The sequence below is a fragment of the Puma concolor genome, chromosome E4, assembly GCF_028749965.1.
Source record: "Puma concolor isolate L17-30 chromosome E4, mPumCon1.1.hap2, whole genome shotgun sequence".
Lineage (NCBI taxonomy): Eukaryota > Metazoa > Chordata > Mammalia > Carnivora > Felidae > Puma > Puma concolor.
Window position 1 is genome coordinate 45,505 of NC_141683.1, and position 19,004 is coordinate 64,508.

The following is a 19,004-nucleotide window of genomic DNA, read 5'->3' on the forward strand; positions in this document are numbered from 1 at the left end:
GAAACAGGCTCCAGGCTCTGAGCCATCAGCCCAGAGCCCGATGCGGGGCTCGAACTCACGGACCGCGAGATCGTGACCTGGCTGAAGTCGGACGCTTAACCGACTGTGCCACCCAGGCGCCCCTGCAATTCACCTTTAAAGTACCTCTCAGAACTACATCATCTCCATTTCTGCAATGCAGAGAGGGCATTCGCACTCCTGACAAGGCAGAACCACTTGCTTTGGGGTTGGATAAAGCTGTCCTTCAAGGACCTGAGAAGGAAGCAACTTTGTCCCTGAGCCTTCCTTCCCACTTACCCAGCAGAAACCCATCTTAGTGTGCAATGATATATCCCTTCATCCCATTTGGATTCCAATCTTTTATTATTTGTAATTAATTTTTCATTGAAGTATAGTTGACACACAATGTCACTTTAGTGTCAGGTGTACAACGTAGTGATTCAACATCTCTGTATTTGTGCTGTGCTCACAACTGTAGCCACCATCTGTCACCATACAATGTTACTATAATACTATGGACTGTATTCCCCATGCTTTTATTACCATTACTTATTCATTCCATAACTAGCAGCCTGAATGTCCCCTCCCCTTCACCTATTGTGCCCATCCCCATCTGGCAACCACAAGTTTGTTCTCTGTATTTATGGGTCTGTTTCTTTTTCTTGTGTATTCATTTGTTTTGCTTTTTGGAATCCACATATAAATGAAATCATATGATATATTTCTGTGTCTGACTTATTTCACTTATTATACCCTCTAGATCCATCCATATTGTTGCAAATGGCATGATCTCATTCTTTTTCATGGCTGAATAATACTCCATTGTGTGTGTGTGTGTGTGTGTGTGTGTGTGTATGCCACATAGTCTTTATCCATTCATCTATTGATGGACACTTGAGCTGCTTCCATACTGTGGCTATTGTAAATAATGCTGCAATAAACATACAGATGCATATATCTTTTTTAATTAGTGTTTTAGTTTTCTTTGGGTAAATACTCAGTAGTGGAATCACTGGATCGCATGGTATTTCTATTTCTAACTTTAGAGGAACTTCCATACTGTTTCCATAGTGGCTGCACCAGTTTGCATTCCCACCAACAGTACACAAGGTCTCCTTAAGCCCCAGTATTAATTTTCTCCTGGCCGCCAACCATTTTCACGAATATGTTAGCTGATAATAAAGCTGACTAGTAACTAAAGCTTTGGTTGATGGATACAAGTTTAAGCTAACCTTTTCCTACTCATTTGTGTTGTTATGTGATTAAAGTTTACTACAAACAAAAAGCCCAGTGATCTGCAGTAAATAATCTTCAGCATTAGAAGCCAGTTAATCTGAGTGGCATCTTGTTGTGGAAGGGGGGTGTTGTTCCTCCTGAAATCCTGGGGGAATTGGCCACCTTCTCTTCTCCCCTTGGACACAAAGGTCTTCTGGCTTCTCAAAGAATCTCTTCTCCCCCACCTGACCCCCACAGAGTTGGGTTCCTCTTCAGCCCAGGCTGCTGGGGTCAGAGACACACAATCACCCCAGAGAGGGCTGAAGGGTCCCTGCTCTGTTTATGAAGCGACTCAGTGCCTCCCACATGCAGAGGGACCCCAAGCCAGCCTCCGTGTCCCAGAGCACAGTGCACCCTCAGCTCCCAGAGCAAGAGAGCTTGGAAGGGCTGTGGGCAGCTGGAGAGAGCTTGAGAGAGCAGCGCACATCCAACCGCGCACAAACAGCAGCAATCATAGAAACAGTCCAGCCTTCACTGCTAAAATCCAGCAGCTAAGACAAGTGTTCTTAACCTCTTAGGGGTCTTGGGCCCTTTCAAGAATCTGATGAAAGCCATGGAGAAATGTGCTTATTGATGCAAACACTCAAAATTATGCTTTCAGCTCCAATTATATTTCAGAGATGCATAGTAGACCAAGTTAAGAACTCTGACTTACAGGGGCGCCTGGGTGGCGCAGTCGGTTAAGCGTCCGACTTCAGCCAGGTCACGATCTCGCGGTCCGTGAGTTCGAGCCCCGCGTCAGGCTCTGGGCTGATGGCTCGGAGCCTGGAGCCTGTTCCCGATTCTGTGCCTCCCTCTCTCTCTGCCCCTCCCCCGTTCATGCTCTGTCTCTCTCTGTCCCAAAAATAAATAAACGTTGAAAAAAAAAAAAAAAGAACTCTGACTTACAGATTCTCATGGCAGCACCCTACCCCCTTCTCCATCACTAATACTACTCCCCCATCACCTAAGTGGACACAGAAGAAAATTTCCCAAGGCATAGCCTGGAAATTCAGCTTGGGGTTGGGTTCTGGTGAAAGGCACCCATTCATTGCTAGCCTTCCCATTTTACCAGACCCTTGGAAAATCCAGAGTGATGGTTGGGAGGTTATTGTAGATATTCTCTGATCAGCAGAGCATTCACCACCACCCCCCCCCTCCAGGGCAGCACCCTATTCTTTGAGTTGAGTTTTAGGAATACATTGGCCTATTTGTCCATTTCTTTATTATTTCATCACATTGGGAGGCTGGGAGCAGAACAAGAAGGAAAGCTTCAAAAATTTCCAAGGAGAAATTACAAGTGTGGGACAAGGGAACTGTTACTGTTACTTAATGTAGGACCCTGAACAACCACCTATCATCACACCACACACAGAATCAGTCTCTCTCTCTCTCTCTCTCTCTCTCTCTCTCTCACACACACACACACACACTTCTACTACCTCCCTAATTTCTCAAGAGTCACATCTAAGATATTTTTCTCAATATTAAATTTTAGTTTGGAAAGCAGGATGAGTTTTCCCTACATCACTCTATTCCCATATCACCCATTTGGGAACAATTAAGAAAATCATCAGCTACAAGTATCACGGGCTTTTCAGAATCCTTGAGTCCTAGAACTAATTTCTCTGGACCATGGGATTAGATGAGATGAGAATAGTTTGGGGAGAACATGGGGAGGAAACCAGATGAGTGGAAAGCACTGAAGGTTTGTGAGAGACGGGAAGTGGGGACAATAGAGGTTTGGTTTAGTTCCTTTGGGTTTTCCAGCCCTCCCTCCACCCACTAGGAACCTCATCCCACAAGAGAAAGGCAAGACACCAAAAGAGGCCTGAGGTATCAACTACTTTATTATTTTGCAAGGACAGGTCCAGGGCCCAGCCCCAGGGCCCAGGGCTCTGCTACTCTCGGTGGATATCTTCATGGGTTGCCACACCCACCTTTATCACCAGTATGAGGAACTCTTCAAAGTTAATTGCATCATCACTATTGACATCCAACTCTTTGAACCAGGTGTCTGCATCCTTTTTCTGTAAAGAAGAAGGAGAAAGAGGACAGAGTGTAAAGACTTTGGCAAGAGCTGAGGCACAGCTGTCTACATAGGGTGGTGTGGAGGACCAGTGCCTAGGGCTTCGTCAGCCAGGCAGAACCCTGACCACACCCAGCCCCTCCTCACCTTCATGTACCGAGGACACTCTGTCTCTAACAATTTCTTCAAATCATCCCTGTAGAGGGCATGGTAATTCCCCTTCTCCAAGGAGTATTTGTGGTAAACGTCAATGAGGGAGTTTATAGCAGTCTCCAGTTCCGTCAGCATGATGCCCAAGGATCTGCCCCACCTGGAACACAGAACCCATGGGGAATCCCAGGGTGGGGAGGGTGCCTCTGTCTCCAGCAGAGTGAAGACTAGGGGGACACTCATTACCCCCAGCTGATGGCTTTGTCCTGGTCTGCACCATTTAGGTAACCCAGTAGATGGCTGTGCTGATGGGAAGGAAAGGCTGTGGGAGGGGGAGGGTCCACACACAGTGCCTGCCAGCTCTCCCTGTGCCCTCACCCAACCAAGAGTGCCAGAGGACTGTTCCGTCTCTATCCCTATCTCACCAACTTCCTCCAGGAGCTCTGGATCGAGCTCCAGACCTCCCTGATATTTCTCTCCCCTCTCATAGAAAAGGCAGCTCCACTTCCAGCCCTCTCTCCTGTGGGGGCCCAGCCTCAAAGCATGGAGCCAACCGAGGCAGTCCTACTTACCAGGTCTCCCTGAAACAGAGTTGACAGAAGACATGCAGGGCTGAGTGTCAGCTCCCTTTTATAGAAGCCAGGCTTTGGCCAGCTGCCAGGGCCATGCAGAGGCAGCTGCTCCCTTCCTGGGTTGCCACAGCCTCTTGTTTCCCAATCAGGTAAATGGGGCAATCACTGCACAGAATGAAAGTTTCTGATGAGAGGTGGAGGTGGGGGAGGTGGGTAGTGGAAAGAGGAAGGCACTTGCTAGGCACTAGTGCCCAGCAGGAGAAACCAGAAGAGGCCATGGTGAGGACTCCTTTGGTGGGCCCCTGGTATCCTCTGGCTTGGCCAACCAGGATGCCCACTCCTGAGTCCCCCTCACTGTTGCTGCTGCTAATCTTGTGCATTGTGGCCTGTCTGTGCATCTCTGAAATATAATTGGAGCTGAAAGCATAATTTTGAGTGTTTGCATCAATAAGCACATTTCTCTATGGCTTTCATCAGATTCTTGAAAGGGCCCAAGACCCCTAAGAGGTTAAGAACACTTGTCTTAGCTGCTGGATTTTAGCAGTGAAGGCTGGACTGTTTCTATGATTGCTGCTGTTTGTGCGTGGTTGGACTCTGTGGGATGTGCGCTGCTCTCTCAAGCTCTCTCCAGCTGCCCACAGCCCTTCCAAGCTCTCTTGCTCTGGGAGCTGAGAGTGCACTGTGCTCTGGGACACGGAGGCTGGCTTGGGGTCCCTCTGCATGTGGGAGGCACTGAGTCGCTTCATAAACAGAGCAGGGACCCTTCAGCCCTCTCTGGGGTGATTGTGTGTCTCTGACCCCAGCAGCCTGGGCTGAAGAGGAACCCAACTCTGTGGGGGTCAGGTGGGGGAGAAGAGATTCTTTGAGAAGCCAGAAGACCTTTGTGTCCAAGGGGAGAAGAGAAGGTGGCCAATTCCCCCAGGATTTCAGGAGGAACAACACCCCCCTTCCACAACAAGATGCCACTCAGATTAACTGGCTTCCAACACTGAAGATTCGTGGTACATCTCTCTTGTTACAAAACACAAAGCACAAAGAGCCTTGGAAAATGCCTATCAGGAAGGTGGTGCACACAACCCACCCAGTCTACAAACACGGAAGTAGACGGCCAAGAAGGTGAGGCAGTTCACTCAGAGTTTCCCAGTGCAGAAATGTCATGGCCCAGAGAATCATGCACCAGAACATGACCTGACAAGAACATGACTCTGCTAAGAAATCTCTCTGCTTCCTTCATGCATTCAACAGATATTTACATTGTGCCTCTCCAGGTCATCATCACCTCCTGGGGGAAGTAGATGAGATTAGCACCCTCTCCTTCATATTTCCATACCTCTTTGGGCTCCATTATATTGTTAACTTTATAGCTGTGTGACTTTGGGTTAATTACACTCTCTGTGACTTAGTTACCTCAATTATTAGGAAGAGATTAAAAATAGAGTCTACCTGCAGCCTATGGAATGGGGGAAAATATTTGCAAATCATTTATCTGACAAGGGGTTAATATCCAAAACATCTAAAGAACTTCTACAATTCAACAACAAAATTACCCTGATTGAAAGATGGGCAAAGGACTAGAAGACATTTCTCCAAGGAAGATATACAAAGCCACAATGAGGTACCACCTCAGACCCAAGTGATAGTGAGGGTGTGGAGAATTTGAGACCCTTGTGCACTGTTGGTGGGAATGTAAAATAGTGCAGCTGCTGTGGAGAACAGTGCGATGGCTCCTCAAAAAGTTAAAGACAGAATTACTACGTGATCCAGTAATTCCACTTCTGGGTCTATACCCAAAATAATTGAAAATAGATATTTATACACCCATGATCACAGCAGCATTATTTACAATTGCCAAAAAGTAGAAACAAGCCGGTGTCCATCCAAGGATGAGCGAATAAATAAAATGTAGTATATACTTAAAATGGAGTATTATCAGCCTTTAAAAAGGAAGGTAATTCTCACACATGCTACAACATGGATGAACCTTGGAGACGTGATGCTGCATGAAATAGACCAGACACAAAAAGACAAATGCTGTTTGATTCCACTTATATGAGGTCTCTAGAGTAGTCAAATTCATAGAGACAGAAAACAGAATGGTGGCTGCCAGGGCCTCAGGGAGGAATAATGAAGAGTTAGCGTTTATTGGGTTAGGGTTTCAGCTGCAATATAAAAAGAGTCAGGGGCACCTAGGTGTCTCAGTCAGTTAAGTGTTCAACTCCTGATTTCAGTTCAGGTCATGTTCTCACAGTTTGTGGGTTCAAGCCCCACATTGGACTCCGTGCTGACAGTGTGGAGCCTGCTTGGGATTCTCTCTCCATCTCTCTCTTCCTCTCTCGTGCTGGTTCTCTCTCTCTCTCTCTCTCAAATAAATAAATAAATAAACTTTTTAAAAAGACAGAGTTCTGAAGATTGGTTGCACAACAATGAGCACATATTTAACACAACTGAACAATACACATAGATGGTAAATTGTATATATATATATATATATAGCCACAATTAAAAACTTAAAAATTTTTAAATGCTTCCGCCTAAAAAATTAATAAAATCTACCTTATAGTGTTGTGAGGACTAATAACAAATGAAAAATATTTATGATTTGCAGACTTTTTAAAGTTTATTTATTTATTTTGAGAGATAGAGAGAAAGAAAGCAGGAGCAGGGGAGGGGCAGAGAGAGAGAGGGAGAGAGAGAATCCCATGCATGCTCTGTGCTGTTAGCACAGAGCCCAACGCCAGGCTCAAACTCCCAAACCGTGAGATCATGACCTGAGCCAAAATCAAGAGTCAAACGTTCATTGGCTGAGCCACCCAGGCGCCCCTGTGGACTTTGTTAATATGTATTATATTTTAATAAACAGTTTACACAAAGGATGTTTGACATACTTAGCGCACTGCAGAGCTAGCACTGGGTGGGTACCCACTGTGACGACTGCTCTCACGAGTGCCTGACTTCTCAGCTGGGCTGTGAGCCCTCAAGGACCCAGAATGAACCATCCATCTCTGCCTCCATAGGACCCAGCACAGGGACTGGAATACATACTAACAGCAAACAATCAATAATAAGAACAAATAATAGCAAAAAAAACATTTATTGGGCTGTTACCACGTGCCAGGAACTGTTGTACGTGCTTTACCTACATCAATCCATTTCTCACTATAAACTGTGAAGTTTGTACTGTCATAATCCCCATGCTACAGATGAGGACCTGAGGCCCACTGAGAGATACAACATTCAGTGCATCGGATTACTTGGGTGACATGATGTGACATCATGCACTTCCTGCCTCTGCCTGGAATGCTCTTTGCCAGTCAAGTCCTTCTTTTTCTTCCTGATCCAGCCAGGCACTGTGTGCTCTGCATCTGTTTCTGACCCTCCTCCCCACACCCCTACCAACACTGAGTTAATTCTTCTCTCCTCCATGCTACCCAAATCTTCATACATCATGGCATTTTCCCCACTGTGTTATGACTCATCTGTTTCTTTTCTGTCTTTTCTTTGGGACCAGGATCCCCTTTGAGCAGAAATCACATACATCCCTGGGGCCTGGTACAAACTAGGTGCTCAACTAATACTTATTGAGGTGATAAGCGAATGCACAATTGAACTTTGATCTATCCCTTATATGATGCTGAAATTCCCTTTATCACATCCCACCAGCTTAAATCACTTTTGTAACATGGCAGAATATAAATACATCAACCAAATGCAATATAACTTCCTTGGCAAGAGGTTAGTCAACCTTGTGACAGAAAAATAGAGCTGTTTCTGACACATATAATGACAACTTTTCAATCAATGATCAAGCACTTATCTATACTTGTTCACCAAGCCTCTCCTATATGGCCTGGCATAATAGCACCTTACTTACCCCAAATAGCACAATATATTTTCAAAGTATTTTTATATCACTGCCTCATTTGATAACCCTGCAAAGTGGACGTTACAGGTACAATTATCCCTATGTGACAGATGAGGAAACTGAGGCACAGGGAGTTACTCAAGTTTCTTCCTATGGACATGTGTTCTTTTTTTTTTTTTTAAATTTTTTTTTCAACATTTATTTATTTTTGGGACAGAGAGAGACAGAGCATGAACGGGGGAGGGGCAGAGAGAGAGGGAGACACAGAATCGGAAACAGGCTCCAGGCTCTGAGCCATCAGCCCAGAGCCTGACGCGGGGCTCGAACTCACGGACCGCGAGATCGTGACCTGGCTGAAGTCGGACGCTCAACCGACTGCGCCACCCAGGCGCCCCGCATGTGTTCTGCTTATGTGCCAAAAAGCACACATTAGAACAAAAAAAAGTGGCTTTTCTGAGACTCTTCTTAGGATCCATTCACAAGCCTGGAATGGAGCTCACACTGACCTCTCCCAGTGGAGGTGAGGGTGAGGCTGATGATGTCATCCCAGGCCCCTGCACCCTGAAGAGATGCCTCCCTTGAAGCCAGTCCCAGTGGAGACAGCTTTCTTCACCCAGGAATTAGGAAAACCAGGCCCCAGGTCCAGTGGGGGACACCCAAGGCAGACGTGAGCCATGACCCCCTTCTGGCATCATGTGCTTGTCCGGGGAGCTTGCACCAGTCAGGCCATGAAACTGCCCTTGAGATGCTCCCCAGCCCCCGGACAGACAGCCTAAGGAGCTTCATGGGGAACAGGAGCCAGGCTGAGTGACCTGGCAGGAGGGGTGTCAAGAATTGGGTAAGCACATCAGGGGAAAAGGCAGGGCCTGTAATCAGACCGACGGATGTGGGGCAACCCAGGGGAGCGGAACCTGCTCCTACTTACAGGAAAGAACTAGGTCCTAGGTATGTGTCCCAAGAGTCCAACCAGGCCTGGGCCCAAGGCTGAGGAAATGAGGCCACACCAGCAGAGCCAGTGCAGAAACACCTCTCCACACCCCAGGAAAGGGCAGGAGGTCTAGGCTGAGCTGCCCCTTAGCACCCAAAGATCTGTGGAACTCAGCAGTCTCAGATGAGACAGGCAGGAAGAATCATCCCCTGGGCCTGGAGGAGGTTGGTAGCCTGGTCATCCATGCCTCTGGTCATGACTAAGAGGCCCACAGGAGGCAGCACAGACGCAGGCATCAGAGTCTATCCACAGGCCCCGTTCCAGCATTCCTCCTCCAACACATGCATCCACTCACTGGCAGAGGACACAGAAGGTAAAACACTCCCAAGGTGCAGCAGGACACATACCTGCACTGGGCAGTGCAGACCCCATGGAGTCCCCAGGAAGGTCCAGAGGGAGACAGCTGGGGCAAAGTGTTGTCAGTGCCGGCAAGGCCCAGGGCACATTGGGGACAACACCCTGCTTCAGAGCTCAATTGGTCAAAAACGAAGGCCCCAGCTCAGCTCATAGGGCACTGCCCCCTTGTGGCACACAGACCCAGCTGCTGGAGAGAACCAAACCAAGTCCCGTAAATGCCGGCCCCCCTCCCCCCAACCCCCGTCATCGTTTGTTGAAAACACATCTTTTTCATCACAATACACTCAGGACGTGGATTTCCAGACCATCCTCTGAGAAGAAGCCCACCAAGATGGGCCCCAGCAAGGCCTAAAGGCAGAGAAGACTCTGCATAAAGGAGATGCTCTTCATCAGATTCCTGGGCTCCCAGGGAGAGAGAGAAAAATAAACACAGAGACAAGGGGTGGGGGGCAGATCCCTGCTGGGAGGGGTGAGAGATCACAGAGGACTTGGATGGTGAGTCACAATAGCCCCAAGTAGAGTAACGCCCGCATCAGCCTTTATTAGTAAAACCAGACCCAACCCTTCTCTTCTCCAGGAAGTCTTTCCTGATTGATGGGAGCCCAGGTTCCACTTTTCACTCTTCACCATAACAGATTGGAGTGTTGCCCTTTGCCCTTGTCCCAGTCTCTGACTCAGTGTGTGCAAAACCCACCTCACAATCTTTCCTCGCTGACTGGCCTTGACGTCAATTACCTGCATCATCCTCCCTTCTCAGGCCCAAGCCACTCCACTTTTAAACACTCATTCCTGGGGGCTCTCCTCTAGACCCTCGAGGTGGGTCCTTGTCCAGTGTGCGTCGGCTCCCCTGCTCCCTGTCCCATCATGTATGTGCAGAGAATGAGTGGTCAAAACATCACCGGTGAGGCCTGGCTTCCTTGCCAGAGAGGCAGCTCCCCAAGAGAATGGATGCCCCCCCTCAGACAGGGGCTCCTGGAGGCCGGGCTGGGCCTCCCCGCTCAGACAGGGGCTCCAGGGGACTAGCGCCCTGCCTGCTCCCTCAGACAGGGGCTCCAGGAGACTGGGGCCATGCCTCCCCCCCTCAGACAGGAGCTCCTGGAGGTCAGGGCCATGCCTCCCCACCCAGACAGTGGCTCCTGGAGGTCAGGGCCATGCCTCCCCACTCAGACAGGGGCTCCAGGGGACTGGGGCCATGCCTCCCCCCTCAGACAGGGGCTCCAGGAGGTCAGGCCGGACCTCCCCCTCAGACAAGGGGTCCTGGAGGCCGGGCCGTGTCTCCCCGCTCAGACAGGGGCTCCTGGAGGCCAGGCCATGTCTCCCCTCAGACAGACACTCCTGGAGGCCAGGCTGTGCCTTCCTCCTCAGACAGGGGCTCCTGGAGGTCAGGGCCATGTCTCCCCACGCAGACAGGGGCTCCAGGGGACTAGGGCCGTGCCTCCCCCCTCAGACAGGGGCCCCAGGAGATGGGCCGTGCCTCCCCCCCTCAGACAGGGGCTCCTGGAGGCCGGGCTGTGCCTTCCCCCTCAGACAGGGGCTCCTGGATGTCGGGGCCATGTCTCCCCACTCAGACAGGGGCTCCAGGAGACTAGGGTCGTGCCTCCCCCTCAGACAAGGGCTCCTGGAGGCCGGGCCATGTCTCCCCACTCAGACAGGGGCTCCTGGAGGTCGAGCCATGTCTCCCCACTCAAACAGGGGCTCCAGAGGACTAGCGCTGTGCCTTCTCCCTCAGACAGGGGCTCCAGGAGACTGGGGTCATGCCTCCCCCCTCAGACAGGGGCTCCACAAGACTATGGTCATGCCTCCCCCTCAGACAGGGGTTCCTGGAGGCCCGGCCATATCTCTCCCCTCAGACAGGGGCTCCTGGAGGTCAGGGCCATGCCTTCGCCCTCAGACAAGGGCTCCTGGAAGTTGGGCCATGCCTCCCCCCTCAGACAGGGGCTCCTGGAGGTCAGGGCCATGTCTCCCCACACAGACAGGGGCTCCAGGGGACTAGGGCCATGCCTCCCCCCTCAGACAGGGGCTCCTGGAGACTAGGGCTGTATCTCTCACCCTAAATGGATGGTCCCCGATGTAGGACCCACAGCAGATGCCCAAATCCATGAACTAAAGAATTCCAGGACACATTTATGGGGTTGCTTTATTCTCTTCCTTCACAGCTGTTAGTTGCACACACATGTGGGCACACACAGACTCACTGGGCAGAGCTCTCCATCCGCTCCCGGACAGGCCCCTGCAGGTGGAGGCGGCCACACGTCTGCTAGTGGAGGCTGTGCTGGGCGCAGTAGTGGGCACACTGCTGCCGGTGGTAATGCAGGTGGTAGTCCCTCACCAGACGGCCCAGGACGAAGAGGAACTCATCAAAGCAGATCTGGTTGTCCTTGTTCCTGTCTGCAGCCCGGAACAACTCCGAGATGTAGTAGGGCTCCTTCCGGCCCTGAGGAGGGGCAGAGGGTCACCCATCAACCCAGGCACATGGCCCACAGCAAAGGGCCGTGCCTCCACTGCTTGCGTGGCACCATGGCATGGCCCAGCCACAAGAGGCTTGCAACAAACAGCCCATCACTCAGGCAGAGGCCAGGGCACCCTATGCTATGGAATCAGGCTAAGAGGCGGAGACATGGCGGGCACCTCAGCTAGCTGGCCCCAGGGCTGTGTGGGTTGACAGTGCAGCCTGGGCACCACTGGCTGACTGACTGCCTGGCTGCTGGGCAGAGCTGAGCGGCCTGGCACCTCCTGACCTGTCTGCCCAGCTGCACTGGCAGCCTCCCTGCAGAGGCCACCAGTCCAGGAGCTTTGGGATGGAAGGCTGTGCCCCTGCTTCACACTGGGAGCTCCTCCGGGCAGAGCCCACCTGCCCCTCGTGTCTGCACCTCCAGCACTATCGCAGGGCCACCAGGGGGTGGGATCAGATGTGTGCATGCTGTGGCGTCTGCTCAGGACTTGTTTATGACACTTAGCCTGTGTCCCCTGCAGAAAGTGCAGAATAAGGGGAAAGAACATCATGGGCCCTGAGGTGTCCAGCATGTCCCAGAGCAGGTGGCCTTGAGGGATGAAGATCGGAGACAGAATAGGGGAGGAACAAACGCACGTGGGGTTGAAGGGACAGCGAGAAGGCAGGCCAGGGTCAGTGTGCAGTGCGGTGAGAAGACAGGGATGAGAACAGAGTCCTGGGCAGGGCCCGTGGAGCATGTTCCAGCAGGGTTTGGCTGGTGGGTGTGGAGACTCAGAGTGGAGTCCTTGGAAAGCCTACAGGGAAGAAACTTGTTGCATCTGTCAGCAGCTGGGGGCCCAGAGGGTGGCCCTCATCTCCATGGGGAGCTCCATACCCTCTGTTTCCCCTGCCGCCCACCACCATCTAATTCACTTAATCTTATCTCCACAAAACTGGTTGATCCCAAAACTGAAGGCTTCCTGCTAGGGCAGGCTCTCCCTGGCTTCCTTCACCTGAGCCCCCCTGGTCTAGTGTCTGTCCCTGGGGGCCCTTAACCTAGGGCGGGGCAGGGGCGGGGGTGCTGTGAGCATCGGGCCCAGCCCCATGGGCTACAGACAGTTGGCCCTGGAAAGAAAGTCACCCTAGTCCCCTCTGTGACCCTTACAGCTACACTCCAGTAAACTGAGGGCAGAACTCTCCTCTGATGTTTCCCAAAGGTAGGTAAGGGGGAGACGCGCAGTAAACAAAGGAGCGCTGCTTTTGGAATGTAGTGCCCTTCAGGGCATGGACCTGAAGTCCACTGGAGGTGACAGTCCAGAGACCCCTCCAGGCATGGCGCTGAGGGCAGAGGGTATTACCCCACAGACACTCCTGCCAGCCTTGCAGCCCCCAAGACACTTGGTAATCACAGACTCTGATAATGGAGAAGACGAGCAGGCCTGAGAGGGTTTCTGAGCCCCAGGCTGGTCCGAGAGCCTCTGTTAGCCCTTCAGACAGCAGCTGGAAGGGGAGATTACATTCCCTACCGCCACCTGGCTTCTGCCCAAACTGTCCTCCCCCAAGCACAGGGACAGGGGAGGTTTGTGCCAGTACCCAGAAGGCGCTGAGGCTAAAAGGGCAGGTTCGGGGCAGGATCTCTGACTGAATGGGGCTTCAGGCAGAGGGAAGATCAGCACCTATTCTCTCAGGAAACAGGATGAGCAGAGGAATAAACAGGTTGGGTTGGGACTAAATCTCAGGGATTAGGGCTGAAGTGGGGCCAGGCAAGAAGTTTCAGGAGAGGGAGGGAGGGGAAATAAAGCTGGCAGATCCTGCCCTCCCAACTCCCTCCTCCTCCTCCTCCCCTAAGTAGGAATTCTCTTGGGAGATAACTCCATGTATCTACACCCTCACTACTCACTTCCAACCCCACAACCAACCCTATACTTCATTCCCACCTGACCCCAGACCCCACACACCAGGCTCTCCATGAAGCGGGGTACATTGTCCATAAGCAGAGCCTTCAACTCCTCCAGGGACAGGGTCTCCACGTCTCCCTCCCGGGCTGCATACTGGTGGTAGCAGTGGATGATTTGGAAGAGGGATTCCTCCACTGGTGTGCCTGTCATGGTGGCTGGGCCGTGGCCAGGACAGGGAGAACTGGAGATGTAGTGCTGGAGGCCCTGGGGACAGTGGAGAAGCTGAGGAGAGAGCGGCCCCATGACAGACAGGCACTTCCTCCAAGAATCTTCTGCCCTCTCATTCTGTCCACCTCCTTTCACTCCAGCTGATCCCTTTTGCAAACGTGGCTCAGAGTTCCTGCCTCAAAGGAAATTGTGCTGTGAGCACTCAGGACAGGTGTCTGTCCTTTCCTTGAGACAGTGGGCTTCCTGAAGACAGGAGCGTGTTCTCTGCCCCTAGACCCTACTCTCAACTTAGGAGTCACCCAAAATCAAAAGTGAAAAGAATCTAGACTTTTTGGTGCAAGACAGTACTAGACTACTTCATAGCACAAATGAAATATTAAAATTATACCACCCAGAATGCCCAGCCCTGCTCAGGTATTATTGTTTTCCTTTCTCAGTTGAATGTAGAGACAACACAAGGATGCCCACCTTTGTTCTGACCACCGCCTTGCTGCATGACCCTCTAAAGGGGTCTACTTGTCATCCACATGGTCCCTTCTGCCCTGAGTTGGGTTGGCCAGCAATGGGGCAAGCAAGGGCACCCACAGCCACCCCTTGTCACCCCACAGCACCGACCCCAGTGCTTTACACACAGATGAGGTATCCACAATCTCCCCCTCCACACATCCTACAAAGATGAGATCCCTGTTTTCAGGAGGCAGTTTATCCCATCAGCTCAGTGGTCCCCTCCAGATTCTGTGCAGATAAGAATCAACAACTGCTGGTTCTGACTCTTATGAAGCCAGCCAAACACTAGATAGAGCCTTTTATACAGAGTATCCATGTAATCCTAATGAAGCAGGCATCATTTCCCCCATTTTCCTGAGGAAGAAGTGAAATCCAGAGATGTTAAGTAAATTTCCCAAAATCACACAACTGATCCACCTGGAACAAGATTCAAACCAATTGGGGGACCACAATTACCCTGTTGGGATATCCATCAACTGTACACATTCTCCAAAACAGGTAAGCCACCCATTTCTGCTTTCTCAGACCTGCACAGACCCAGAACCATCCACCCCACCTCCACTACTCTCTTGGGAGAAGTGCTGACCTGTGCAGTTGGGACAGGGTTGCTCTGAATCCACAGTGCTGGCCTCTGGTTTATCCCAGAGATTCCCCAGCGCTCAGGCAGGATGCGTTTGTGTGAACAGGGGCCCAACCACCAAGTCCTATATTCTGCCCATCCTTGGTGCTTCTAATTATGGCAGCCAGTGTCATGACTCTTCACAGGTTCTTCAACAGCACGACTGAGCCTTAATTGCATTCCTGAGATGATATCACATGACACTTGCTTCCTACAATTAAGTCAACCAGTTTCAGGGACACACCTTCCTTCAGAGCCTGATCTGAAGCATCTCAGAATCACAAGTCACAATGTCCGTACCTCAGAGCCCATCCTCCTGGCTCCTGGGCTTGGGTGGGGTCAAACCACAACTTAAATACATCTTCCTCAGGTGTCCTCCCTCAATTACTGAGTCACCGGACTCCACAGTCATTAAGCATATTAATTCATCCAACAAATATTTCTTGAGTGGCCACAGTGTGCCTGGACCTGGTTAGGTAATGTGAATATGACATGGGGCCAAGCCACAGGGTGGGGGTGAGTGGAGGGGACAGAGTCTCACACTGGCATGATCCACTGTGAACAATATAGGCCTGGTGGCATGAATGGTGCCCCCAGGAAGAGACACTTTCTGCCTGGAGAAGAGTTGAGGAAGATTCAATACAGAGCTGATTTTGAATTGGGACTTGAAGAAAAGATTCAATTGCATGGAGAAGCAGTCTCTGGGACAGAGGAAACAGCAAAAACAAAGGCTTAGGGGTGTGAAAGAGAGAGGCTGGAGGCTGCTCAGAGGCTGCTCAGAGTCCACAGGGCAGATAATGAGCACGGGGACAAAACAAGGCTGGAGAGGCAGGACAGAGGCAACACAAAGGGGCCTGTGTGCCAAACCAGGCCTGCACTGCATCCTGTGCACAGAAAGAAGCTGAGAGGATTTTCAGTGATTGGGTGATGGGTGGGAAGTGAGAAAGAAATGGTAGGAACAGTTTTATTGTAAGAAATAACCACAATGTGGAAGTAAACTTACCCTAAGGGGGCTCCATATAAGTGCCACCTGGGCCCTTGAGGGACAGGTGAATTCCCTTGGCCCAGGGCACACCTTCTTTCAGCCCATCTCAGCCCCGCTCTCTCCTGGGAGGGGCCACACCGGCTGTCGAATACACCTCCCAGAAAGGGGGGCCAAAGGACAGGCGATTGAACCAGAGATTAAGCCCCACATCACAGAAGGTTTGAGAGAGGATAGGGAAAGATGTAAGCCAAAATCTTTTTCAGATTGCAGGGTGAGACTTCATCTACACAACATAGTGATTTCTCCAGCAAATAGTGGTTCACCAAAACACTTTCATGTTTCCAAAGTAAAAACAGGGCTCAAATTTCTAAAATGTAAAATGATATGGAAATGTCAACCTAGAATCATAGAGCTTTTATTGAATACTTTTATTTTAGCCATCACTGGGGTGCCTGGGTGGCTTAGCCGGTTGAGCATCCAACTTCAGCTCAGGTCATGATCTTGCAGTCTGTGAGTTCAAGCCCCACGTTGGGCCCTGTTCTGACAGCTCAGAGCCTGGAGCCTGTTTCAGATTCCGTGTCTCCCTCTCTCTCTGCCCCTCTCCCACTCATGCTCTGTCTCCCTCACTCTCAAAAATGAATAAATGTTAAAAAAAATATATTTTAGCCATCACTGTCCTGATAATTTATCCCAAGAAAGTAATTAAACAGATATTAAAAAGCAATAGATAGTAAAAGGTTTACCACTGCATTATCTGCAACCAAGAAACAAAATAAAAATAAAAACCTTGAAACCACCTAACTAACAAATTTGGCATGCCAATATGTCCTTGGACATTCACTGGATAATGATTTGTCACTCAAAAGGGATTCCATTTTTATTGTTTTTTTTAATTTAATTTCTTTTTTAAATTTACATCCAAGTTAGTTAGCATATAGTGCAACAATGATTTCAGGAGTAGATTCCTTAATGCTCCTTACCCATTTAGCCCATCCACCCTCCCACAACCCCTCCATCAACCCTCAGTTTGTTCTCCATATTTGTGAGTCTCTTCTGTTTTGTCCCCCTCCCTGTTTTTATATTATTTTTGTTTCCCTTCACTTATGTTCATCTGTTTTGTTTCTTAAAGTCCTCATATGAGTGAAGTCATATGATATTTGTCTTTCTCTGACTAATTTTGCTTAGCATAATATCCTCTAGTTCCATCTATATAGTTGCAAATGGCAAGATTTCATTCTTTTTGATTGCCGAGTAATACTCCATTGTGTATATATACCACATCTTCTTTTTTTTTTTTTTTTTCAACGTTTATTTATTTTTGGGACAGAGAGAGACAGAGCATGAACGGGGGAGGGGCAGAGAGAGAGGGAGACACAGAATCGGAAACAGGCTCCAGGCTCTGAGCCATCAGCCCAGAGCCCGACGCGGGGCTCGAACTCACGGACCGCGAGATCGTGACCTGGCTGAAGTCGGACGCTTAACCGACTGCGCCACCCAGGCGCCCCAGCCACATCTTCTTTATCCATTCATGCATCAGTGGACATTTGGGCTCTTTCCATACTTTGGCTATTGTTGATAGTGCTGCTATAAACATTGGGGTGCATGTGTCCCTTTGAAACAGCATACCTGTATCAAAATGGATTTCATTTTTAACCCATAGCTTGTTTGGAGGGAGAGGTCATATTGCACCCCTCTTCACCTTGCCTTTCACTCAAGCTGGGACACAATGACTCCCCAGACCATCCCAATACACAGTGATGACCTCCTTCCACAAATGTGCTATAACTAGTCTTTTCACTCAATGCTAGACTGAGGGCATCTTCTCACCCACTTAATCAATACTGGCCTGATTTTTAATGAGTATATAGTGATCATTTGTTTGCATGTATCAAAATTCGTTTTTTAAATCCATTATTAGTAGACATTTAAATTACTTTAGATTTATACATTTCAATCAACTCTTCCTTAATAATGATATTTCTTCAGAATTTTGCCATGTGTGCTAGGTGCTGGGGAGAAGGGGGACAGAAATGAATTTATACTCCCTTCCCCTGCCAGAGTTGCTGCTCTGCACTGTACCCCACCTCCTACAGACCAGAGCTGCCACTCACCTCCCAAATACAAGCCCCCAAGTTCCCAGCTCCGTAGCTGCCTCCCCACACCCATGCCTAGACACAGGTGTCACTGCTGCACCAAGTACACCCATATGGAGACCCATGACTTCCTTCTGTTGTGGGGGGGAGGGAAGGAGAATAGGAGTACCCCAACAACCTTCCCCACCCTAATATAAAAGTCACTAGACACTTTCACAGTATTACATTAACCTATATCTGTCCATATATTTACCTTTACCTGTGAGATTTATGCTTTCCAATGCTTTCATATTTCTGTTTAGTGAGTTTTCATTTCAATTTGAAGAACTGTCTTAAGCATTTTTTGCAAATTTAGTGATGAGCTTCCTGTTTTGACTGGGAAAACAAAGAAGAAAAACCCAGGACCTATGGCTTCATGAGTGAATTCTACCAAACATTCAAATTCATACCAATGCTTCTTAAACTCTTTCAAAAAAATAAAAGAGGAAGGAACACTTCCAAACTCATTTAATGAAGGCAACATCACCTGATACCAAAACTAGGCAAAGACACTAAAGAAAAACTATAGGCAAATATTCTTGATGAACATACATGTAAAAATCCTTAATAAAATCCTAGCAAACTGAATTCAATAGCACATTAAAAGGATCATGCACCATGACTAAGTGGGATTTATCCCAAGGATGTGAGGATAGTTCAACATACGCAAATCAATCAAGGTGTTATAACACGTTAACAAAATGAAAGAAAAAATGCATAATTATCTGGATAGATGCAGAAAAGGAAACTGACAAAGTTCAGCACCACTTCATGATTAAAGCTCAACAAAACAGGTACAAAAGGATCTTAACACCATATGTGAAAAGCTTACAGGTAACTTCATCATCAGTGGGGGAGAAAAACTGAGATTTCCCTCCAGGATATAGCACAAGGCAAAGACACATACTCTTGCTGGTGCTGGAAGTCCTAGTAAAGAAACTAGACAAAAAAAAAAAAAAAAAAAAAAAAAGAAAGAAAGAAAAGAAAAGAAA

At 49.2% G+C, this 19,004-nt stretch overlaps 2 protein-coding genes across 3 annotated transcripts; both read right to left on the reverse strand.

Annotated features, from left to right (window-relative positions):
* Positions 1-3,086: 3,086 nt before the first annotated feature.
* On the reverse strand, positions 3,087-4,158 carry S100A8 (S100 calcium binding protein A8). The gene is made up of 3 exons (XM_025915286.2): positions 4,006-4,158; positions 3,431-3,593; positions 3,087-3,284 (listed from the first exon to the last, which is right to left on the reverse strand). The coding sequence occupies exons 2-3, from the start codon at positions 3,569-3,571 to the stop codon at positions 3,156-3,158; spliced, it is 270 nt and encodes an 89-aa protein (XP_025771071.1). The 5' UTR covers positions 3,572-3,593; positions 4,006-4,158; the 3' UTR covers positions 3,087-3,155.
* Positions 4,159-11,331: 7,173 nt separating this feature from the next.
* On the reverse strand, positions 11,332-15,003 carry LOC112851829 (protein S100-A15A). Of its 2 annotated transcripts, none has more exons than XM_086693816.1 (3): positions 14,863-15,003; positions 13,602-13,823; positions 11,332-11,646 (listed from the first exon to the last, which is right to left on the reverse strand). In XM_086693816.1, the coding sequence occupies exons 2-3, from the start codon at positions 13,749-13,751 to the stop codon at positions 11,470-11,472; spliced, it is 327 nt and encodes a 108-aa protein (XP_086549942.1). In that variant the 5' UTR covers positions 13,752-13,823; positions 14,863-15,003; the 3' UTR covers positions 11,332-11,469. The 2 variants fall into 2 exon arrangements, with proteins under 2 accessions (XP_086549942.1, XP_025771086.1); XM_025915301.2 differs by having other exon boundaries at positions 13,602-13,805; positions 14,863-15,002.
* Between the last annotated feature and the right edge of the window lie 4,001 nt (positions 15,004-19,004).